This window comes from Penaeus vannamei, chromosome 20, assembly GCF_042767895.1.
Source record: "Penaeus vannamei isolate JL-2024 chromosome 20, ASM4276789v1, whole genome shotgun sequence".
NCBI classification, from domain to species: Eukaryota; Metazoa; Arthropoda; class Malacostraca; order Decapoda; family Penaeidae; genus Penaeus; species Penaeus vannamei.
In genome coordinates, this window is record NC_091568.1 from 36516428 (window position 1) to 36526427 (window position 10000).

Consider the following 10000-nt stretch of genomic DNA (forward strand, 5'->3'; position numbering starts at 1 on the left):
GCCTGTCACAGCAAACCCTAAATTATTATTATTATTATCATCCTCATTATAATTATCCTTCAACGCACAACTTGGAGACGTGAAAATCGGAAAGTTTCCCTGTGTTTATATCAGGCTTCCATCGTGTCTCCGGAAACCACCTCACACTCGGAAGGGTTTCAGACTCACTGCTCCCCCTCCCCTTCCCCTCACCTTATCCCCTTTCTCTTCTTCCTCACCATTCCCCTCGCGGTGCCCCTTTCCTCTCTCTCTCTCTTAGCCCCTTTTCCCTCTCTCTCAGCCTCTTCCCCCTCTTTCTCAGGCCCTTTCCCCTCTCTCTTAGCCCCTTTCCCCTCTCTTAGCCCCTCTCCCCTCTCTCTTAACCCCCTCCCCCTCTCTCTTAGCCTCTTTCCCCTCTCTCTCAGCCCCTCTCCCCTCTCTCTTAGCCTCTTTCCCCTCTCTCTCAGCCCTTCTCCCCTCTTTCTCAGCCCCTTCCCCCCCTCTCTCAGCCCCTTTTAAGTCCGTCGTTGGACATGGGCCTTCCCCCCCCCCGCCCCCTCCTACTCTCCCTCACCTGGACCGCCAAAGTAGCCTCTCGTAGCACTTGTGAAGGGTCTGTAGAGTCTAGTAGCCCTTCCGTGACTTAACCGAGAGAGCCTTTTTTCATAGCATTCCTCGTGGCTATTTTCGCTGGGAGAGGGAGAGGGAAAGGGAGAGGGAAGGGAGGAGGAAGGGGGGGAAGAGGAGAGAAAGTGAGAGGGAAGAGAAAGGGGGTGGGGAAGAGGGAGAGGGTGGGGAAGAGGGAGGGGGAGAGGTTGGGGAAGAGGGAGAGAGAGGAAGGGAGAGAGAGGAATGAAGGGAGGAGAGAAGGAAGAGGAAGAGGGAGGAGATGGTGGGGAAGAGGGAGAGGGAAGAGGTGAGAAGGTGGGGAAGTGGGAGAGGAAGAGTGAGAGGGGAAAAGGAGAGAGGAAGAGGAGAGGAAGAGTGAGAGGAAGGGAGAGAGGAAGAGGGAGAGGAAGAGTTAGGAAGAGGGTGGGGGAAAGGGTGGGGAGGGAAGGGAGGGAGAGGAAGGAGAGAGAGAGGATGAGAAAGAGAGAGAGGAAGATGAAGAGGGAAGGGGAAAGGGAAAAGTAGCAGGAGAGAAAGAAGGAAGAGGAAATGAGGAAGGATAGATAGATAAAAGATAAATCGAAAGAGAACGAAAAAGACCGCTACATTTTTTCTTTTTAAAATTCTAATCACTAAAAAAATCGCATTATGAAAATAAAAAATACATATATATATTTTTTTGAGTACTGCAGACACATTTTTATGCAATGTCGTTAAGATGTCTCCTTTCTTTTCTTTGAAGACGTCAGAAAGATCCTCAGGCGGCGTTGCATAACACCTGCTCTCCCTCGTTTGAAGGACGCCAACCTCCTTCCCTCCTGGCGGTCATAATGCGGCCTCCCTCTCTGTCTGTCTCTGTCTTGCTGTCTATCTATTGATCCTTCTCTACCCCTCCCTCTCTCTTTCTTTTTTTCTGTCTCTGTCTGGCTGTCTGTCTATTTATCCCTCTCCATCCCTCCCTCTATCTCTTTTCCTCTGTCTCTGTCTGTCTCCGAATATCTAGCTATTTATCTCTCTCCACCCCACTCTCTCTCTCCCTCTCTCTTTCTTTTCCTCTGTCTCTGTCTGTCTATCTATCTATCGATACTTCTCCACCCCTCCCTCTCTCTCTCTCTTTATCTCTGTCTCTATCATCCTCCGTCTATCTATCTATCGATACTTCTCCACCCCTCCCTCTCTCTCTCTCTTTATCTCTGTCTCTATCATCCTCCGTCTATCTATCTATCGATCCCTCTCCACCCCTCCTTCTCTCTCTCTCTTTTCCTCGGTCTCTCTGTCTCCGTCTATCTATCTATCTATTGATTCCTCTCCGCTCCTCCCTCTCTTTCTCTCTTCATCCATCTCAATCTTAATATCTTTCCTTAATTAATTTTACTTTCTTTCATGTGCGTATGTAAGCATGTATGTGCGTGTTTCTCCCGCGGGTAATAAGATGGAAATGCCGACCAAACACTTTTGAACAGTTCACTAATGTCCACAGGCTGTCGCTAATGTTGCCTTGTTGTTCACTATAAGTCACCCTTTATGGCTGGCAAAAGTTCTGTAGGAAGGGAGAGTTCTTCGGCCCGAAATAGCCTCGTTAAAGCGAACAACTCCGGTGGAATGATGTCTGAATATGCAACTTAGTCATTAGCCAAGACAATTTTCCTCGGAGACACGCAGAGCTTTCTAGTCAAGTTATCAATTTAATACGATTTTTTTATTTCTCTTTTTTTATAATATCTTTTTTACGGGATTCGTCATGTTCCTCTGCTTTTGGCTTTTCTTTATTCTTTTGCTTTAATTTAATGCTCTCTGTCTCTAATTTTCTACTTCCTATCTCCTCATTCTCTTTCTTTCTTTCTCTCGCTCTCTTTCTCTATTCTCTGTGCCTTATTTTCTCTTACCTACGATTCTCCTTATCTCTAGCTTTTTATTCCCCTTCCTTTTCTTCTTCCTCTCCTCCCCCTTATTCCTCTCCTCCAAACCCTTTCCCTAGACTGACCCTCCGCCTCTCTCCTCCCGCAGAACCCCCAGCTACGGAGACGCCCGAGCTCCTTGCGGCCTTCTGCGGGCGAGGATGCGGGCGCCGTATGATCGAGCTGGAGGCTGAAGCTCTCCCGGAGGGCCACGACGCTCATCGGAGGCACCATGGGCCGCCACGCCTCCATCCAGCTGCTCCTGCTCACGCTCACGGGATGCTCGTGGATGCTGCTCTTCCTCTCCGTCACACTGCCGGACTATCACGCCTTCAGGTGAGGGGAGGGCGAAGGGAGGGGGGATGGGGTTGTGGGAGGGGAGGGCGAGGGGAGGGGGGAAGGTGTTGTGGGAGGGGGTGGGCGAGGGGAGGGGAGAGCGAGGGGAAGGGGTCGTGGGAGGGCGAGGGGAGGGGAATGGGGTCATGGGAGGGCGAGGGGAGGGGGAATGGGGTCATGGGAGGGGGGAGGGGTCGTGGAAGGGGTGGAGGGGTCATGGGAAGGGAGGGGGAGGGGAGGGGGAGGGAGGAACTCACAGTGCCATCAATCTTTACTTCGACTTCCAGGCTTTGCCCTCTTTTCTTGGTGTTGATGCTGGTTTCACTTTCATTATAAACTCAATTAAGAGAAATAAACGAATGTCTCTCTCTTTTCTAGAGCATATCACGCCGCCCGGGCTCACGCCGCCCATGCCGCCCACACGCCCCCGCCCAAGGAGGTGGACCCGTGTGAGCTGTGCTGGGCCGTGGGCAGCGCGGATCTCCGAGACGCAGCCGACGGGGGCGCTGAAGCTGGAGATGGCGACGGGTGGGGCTCGCGCCTCGCAAAGGCCATGGGCGCTTCCGCGGGCGGCGCTGACAGAAGTTCGCCACGCCCTCCTGCGGGCGCCGGCCAGGCGGGGGCCGGCGGTGTGGGTGCCTTCTACTATTACACCTTGCACACCACCTTCACCTCCCTCAGGGTGACGCTCAAAAAGGCGCAGCAGGTGCGGTGCAGGGACTAGAGTGCCAATCCCAAGGGTGGTGATGCCACCGACTCTCTCAAACATACATACACTCATACGCATTCACACTTACGCTCATTCCCACGTACACAAATGCATTTAAATGCACGTAATCTTAAACTCAAACACACTCAAATTCACACAAACACACATACACATTCACTTAGAAACATGCTCGCGCACACATACTTACATTCATTCAAATATATAATGATACGCATATACTTTATATGGATATACTCATATATGTAGAATTATGTGTAGTCAGACAAAGGCTACTCCTTCTCTCTCTCCCTCTCACTTTCTATCTGACTGCTTTCTCTCCCTCCTCCTCCCTCCTCTGCCCCCGCATGCCTCCGTCCCGATCGTGTCTGAGACGTGTTTCCGCTGCAGGTGGCGGGGGACGTGCAAGACGAGGTGGCGACGCTGGGCGAGCGGGTGGCGCACCTCCAGGACACTCTCCTCACGCACTTCTCTCCTCGCCTCAATCCCTACCTGTACAAACCCGGCCTGGAGCACGCCCAGGCCGGAACGGATGCCCGGCAGGAGAGGCCAGCGGGCGTGCGGGCGCAGCACATCAACGTTTCTCAGCAGCAGCAGCAGAAACTCAGCAGCCGGAGGGAAGAGCTCCGGCACGTGTACCCGGCCATGTCCGCCGAGCCGTCGAGGAGAGCGAGTCAGAGGACGCCCCTGCCCGCCCGGCCTCCTGCAGGGGGCGGGCGCGGGCGGGGCGACGAGGACTTCGTCGACTCCTCGCACGACCAGAGCCAGAGCATCTACCCGGACCTCCCGAGCCGCCGCCTGCAGACGCCGCCTCGCACGAGCCGCAGGCTGCATGCCCAGGGCCCGGCGCGCGGCCCGGCGAGCCTCGTCACGCGGGAATCCCAAAGGACTACCCGCGGGGCCCCGAGGGTCGCTCGGTCGCAGGACGAGCCGCTGGCCGGCCGCGACCAGCAGGCGAGTGTAAATATTTCCGCTGACGCTTGGCAGTGGCGGCGCGCGGCCAAGATGGGACTCGTGGCGAGGGCGGGGGAGAGGGCGGGCGCGCGGGGCGCGTGGACGCCGAGGCAGAGGGAGCGCTCGGCCAGTGATAAATCAAGGGAGAAAAAGACTTCGGTTATCAACGGAGACACAGACAGTGTTGAACCGCCGCCTCGAGGTGGCGTCTGGGCTTCCAATTTGAGCGCGAGTGATGTGGTGAAAGTGGTGTCCGTGGTGGTGGCGGGCGACGCGGCGACGGAGGACTTCCTCGCCAGCGTCAGCCGAGCTTATCCCGGCGTCGCGGTGCACGTGGCCGCCCCGACGCCGCCGCCTCGCCCGCCCGCCCACCGCCTGCGTCTCTTGCTGCATACCGTCGCCGCCAACGCGTCCTTGGTCGCCGCGCACGTGGCCGCGCTGGATCATGTGACCACGCCTTACGTCCTGCTCACCTCCGGCATGGCCTCGCTCACGCGCCTGGCTCGGCTGGAGCGCCTGGTGTGGGCGGCGGAACACCTTGGGGTGTGGGCGGTCTCGGGCGGCCTCCAAACGCCCACGAACCGCTGGCGGACGGGGTGCCTCACCTCCCGCAACGCCCACTACGAGGCGGAGTGGGAGCGCGGGCGTCTGGGCGCCGCCCATGGGTGCCTGTTGTGCAGTTCCCTCGAGGGCCCCTTCCTGGCCCTGACGGCGGCGCTGCGCCACCTGGCCTGGGACGCCAAGCTGCCCGCGCAGGTGGCCCAGCTGGACCTGTTCCTGCGGGCGGCCCACTCGCACCACATGCTGGCGGCGGCGTGCCCCGAGGCGCTCTTCCGCATCCGCACAGAGCTCCCACCGCCGCCGCGCGCCGCCTGGCTCAGCCTCGCCCGCCGCCACAGTCTCTACGTGGTGCAGGCGCCTGCGGGCGTGCGCTACACCTTCTCGTGCAGCGACGTGGGCGCCAACTGCGGCGAGAAGGGCGTGGCGTTGCCGCCGTGCTGCCGCCAGGAGCTGGCCTCGCTCGTCAGGTTCCTCATGGACACGTGTGACGCCCACGGCCTGCTGTGCGAGCTGCAGGAAGGAACCCTCTTAGGTGAGTCTCGCCAGAGATTGCCTCGGGGGCTGTGATCTGCCCTGTTCTTCTTTTTTTTTTTTTTTTTTGCTGTCTATTATAACAATATTTTCCCGTCCGCTTCCTCCTCCTGGCAGGAACTCCATCCATGATCACACAATACTCGTTTCTTCTTTGTTTTTCAATTCGTACTTTTAACATACTTTGACTCTGACAGACACATTCCATCGTCGATAAGAAGTCGCATTCCACATAATCATAATCCTTCTAAGCAGCTTCTCAAATCGCCAAGATCCAGTGTCTTCAGTTTCCGTCGCAGCTGCAGAGGCCAAGTAGCTTTTCTTATTTCTTTATGTTCATTTCCCTCTTTTATTTGTATTCAACATTTCGGGTTTACCTTTTCCACCGGAAGAACTTAATTCAGTCTGAGGATAGAAGAAAGAAGATAAAGCGGAAGAAGAAGAAAAAGAAAGAAACAAAAAAGTAGATAAAAAATAGAATTAGAAATAAATAAAGAAAATGAAATAAACCAGTGGAAGACAATACCAATGCTATAATTTTCATATTAGAACTCTTAACCACCTTAATTATTACAATTGGCCCACATTTTTTTCCAAACTGCTTCTCGATTTAACAAACGGAAATAGCATCTTAAAGTGGAACATTTAATGGAATTGGCAGTTTGCATGACCTAAGATGACCTAAGATGGCCGGCCCTTTACGTTGGGAGTCACAGCCGCTTTCGTCTCGACCGGATGTCCGGTTGTCTAAGTTTTCATCATTTGTTGATTTTATGATTAATTTATTCGATTGTCATGATATTTGTGTGTAGGTAAATATGATTTTAGTTCATGGCATTGTATACTTTGGATGTGAGGGTGATTTGGTATACTTGTGAGCATTATTACATTTATCTCTCTCTCTCTTTCTCTCTTTCTCTCTCTCTCTCTCTCTCTCTCTCTCTCTCTCTCTCTTTCTCCCCTTCTCTCTCTCTCTCTCTCCCCTTTCTTCTCTCTCTCCTTCTTTCTCTCTCTCTCTCTCTCTCTCTCTCTCTCTCTCTCTCTCTCTCTCTCTCTCTCTCTCTCTCTCTCTCTCTCTCTCTCTCTCTCTCTCTCTCTCTCTCTCTCTCTGCCTTTTTTTCTCTCTCTCTTTCTGTCTTTCTCTCTTAGTTACTAAATGTATTTGTGTAAGATTACAGAAAAAAATGGACCAGATTACAAAAACTTCATTGATAATTAATCGGTCTAATTTCACAGCAAATTAATGAGATTTAGCGATGAGAATTTTTTTCTTATGAATTCAAATGGTTTACGAGATTTCTTGGAGTCATTTCCGGTTCCTTTTGATTTCGAGACTGAACGTAATCTGACAAATCATGACATGTGATTGGTCAATTTAGGAAAATCCAGCATTTTTTTTTTTACTAATATGACTCGTTTTTTAATGTTATTTTAGGAAGTAATTTTTCTTTATTTTTAGAAATGTCTTGCTGTATGTATTCATGTATGTATGTATGTATATGTATGGATGGATATTTGTGTGTTTGTTTATATAATTATTTACATATTTCTATGTATGTATGTATGTATGAATGTATGGATGGATATATTTTGGTATGCGTGCAACGTATGCCTTTATGTACGTACGTGTGTATGTGTGTATGTGTGTATGGATAAATGGATAGGTGGATGAATAGATGGATGTACACAAGGAAAGTATAACTAGGTAAGTACGCCCATTTTGCCTATTGAACCAAAACTAAATTTGACTTTTTCCCTATGGTATTCTGACAGCTGTCAATTGTAAGGAACTCTTCGTTAACGTAAATAAAAGAGGGGAATTTTGTTTTTACTTCCGATAATCATACCAATAGCAAGTAAATTGTCCAAATAGTCGTGTATCTAGCTGTATCTAGCATCTCACAATGCACTCTCATTGGCTAAACGTGGTGACGTCATTAGCTCTGCCCCCCTTTCTTGACCCTAATAATTCGTGTGATATCTTTTTTATAGTAAGTGCTTTTTAGTACATCTTTGAAAATGGTTCAGTAATAACAAAGGCAAAAAATTATCGAAAAGAAGACAAAAAAAGGTAGTATTTGCAACGAATAAAGCTGATGGGGCGGGGCTTAGCTTAGAAGTTGCCAACTAGTATTTTCATGAAGATAGAATGTTTATACCTAGTTATACTTTTCTTGGATGTATGTATGTACATCCATACTGGACGAATGACACACATTGACTGACTGACCCAATAATTAACTGCAGAACTGACTGAATGAATGGAAGTACAAATTATTAATCTTTTCACTCACAAACTCACTCATTGACTAACCAAATAGTTTACTTGCTAACTGAATGACAGTGAATGACGCTCATTCTCTCTCTCTCTATGTTTCACCATCAATTCCCGCCCTTTCTCTTTGTTCCATAATATTTTTTTCTTCTTTTTGTTCCATCATCAGTTCTTGACCTTTCTCTTTGTCCCGCGAGTTCCCGCCATTTCTCTTTGTTCCATCATCATTCCCGCTATTTCTCTTTGTTCCATGATAAATTCCCGGTGATCCACGAGTTCCCGCCATTTCTCTTCGTTCCACCATCATTTCCCGCCATTTCTCTTCGTTCCACCATCATTTCCCCCGCCATTTCTCTTCGTTCCACCATCATTTCCCCCGCCATTTCTCTTCGTTCCATAATAAATCCCCGTCATTGCTCTTTGTTCCACGAGTTCCTACCAATTCTCCTTGTTCCACCATCATTTCCCGCCCTTTTTCTTTATTCCATAATAAATCCCCGCCCTTTCTCTTTGTCCTACGAGTTCCCACAATTTCTCTTTGTTCCATCATCATCCCCATCCTTCTCTTTGTCCCACGACTTCCCGCCATTTATCTTCGTTCCATAATAAATTTCCGCCCTTTCTCTTTGTTCCACGAGTACCTGCCATTTCTCCTTGTCCCACCATCATCCCCATCCTTCTCTTTGTCCCACGAGTTCCCGCCATTTCTCTTCGTTCCATAATAAATCCCCGCCCTTTCTCCTTGTTCCATATTAAATTCCCGCCCTTTCTCTTTGTTCCATCATCATCCCCATCCTTCTCTTTGTCCCACGAGTTCCCGCCATTTCTCTTCGTTCCATAATAAATCCCCGCCCTTTCTCCTTGTTCCATATTAAATTCCCGCCCTTTCTCTTTGTTCCATCATCATTCCCGCCATTTCTCTTTGTTCCACCATCATTTCCCACCATTTCTCTTCGTTCCATAATAAATCCCCGCCCTTTCTCTTTGTTCCACGAATTCCCGCCATTTCTCTTCGTTCCATAATAAATCACCGCCCTTTCTCTTTGTTCCATCATCATTCCCGCCCCTTCTCTTCGTTCCATAATAAATCCCCGCCCTTTCTCCTTGTCCCACGAGTTCCCGCCATTTCTCTTCGTTCCACAATAAATCCCCGCCCTTTCTCTTTGTCCCAGGCGCCGTGAAGCTAAACGGCGTGATGCCCTGGGAGCGAGACGCCGACGTCACCTTCCACACCAAGAACTACACCGCCCTCGGAGAGCTCAGGGATGTCTTCGAGCGCGCCGGGTACTCGCTCCACCTCAGTAAGTTTCCAAGAGCTGGTTGACATTTTCTCTTTCTCTCTGGAGGTGGATTTTCTCTTTCTCTCTGTTTCTCTGTTTCTCTGGAGGTGGATTTCTCTCTCTCTCTCTTTCTTTCGCTCACTCTGGAGGTGGATCTATCTCTCCTTCTCTCTCTCTCTCTCTCTCTCTCTCTCTCTCTATCTATCTATTTCTATCTCTCTCTGGAGGTGGATCTCTCTCTCTCTCTCGTTTTCGCGCTCTCTCTCTCTCTCTCTTTAAGGGGAGGGGGGGGGGGTTAAGAGAGGTGGAGGGTTCTCTTTTTTGTCATATTTTTCGCTTTCTCGGTTTCTGTCTTTGTCTTTCTTTCTCTTTTTCTGTCTGTCTGTCTCTCTCTCTCTCGTGCGTGCGCAAGCCCTCCATTAGAGTCAGAATCTCATGGTTTCGTATCTAAGTGGCTGTATGGGACACATCCGAAGAGGAACCATGTGTGCTAAGCCGCAAACTGATGCGGTATGATGGCCAGTTCCTTTTCGTCCTGACTCTGACCCCAGCATGCTGATACCAGTGCTCATTCACAGCTGATTCGGCTGAGAGGGGCTGAGTGACACTTGTTCACTCACTCCCTCACTTCTTTGCTCTCTCTCTCTCTCTCTCTCTCTCTCTCTCTCTCTCTCTCTCTCTCTCTCTCTCTCTCTCTCTCTCTCTCTCTCTCTATATATATATATATATATATATATATATATATATATATATATATATATATATATATATATCAAACAAAACACTTTTAGGAGCGTTATTGTGAGCTGAAATAGGGCGGGGAAATTGGCAGGTGATGTGCAGTCTGGAC

General features: G+C 50.0%; 1 protein-coding gene across 1 annotated transcript in view; it reads left to right on the forward strand.

Annotated features, from left to right (window-relative positions):
• LOC113826814 (uncharacterized) overlaps positions 1-10000 on the forward strand; it is a 44632-nt gene that overhangs the window by 24032 nt on the left and 10600 nt on the right. Inside the window, exons 2-5 of the mRNA XM_070135451.1 lie at positions 2596-2822; positions 3201-3528; positions 3940-5596; positions 9043-9171. Of these exons, the coding sequence (XP_069991552.1) occupies positions 2719-2822; positions 3201-3528; positions 3940-5596; positions 9043-9171 (2218 nt within the window). The 5' untranslated portion in view covers positions 2596-2718. The remainder of the gene's footprint in view (positions 1-2595; positions 2823-3200; positions 3529-3939; positions 5597-9042; positions 9172-10000) is intronic.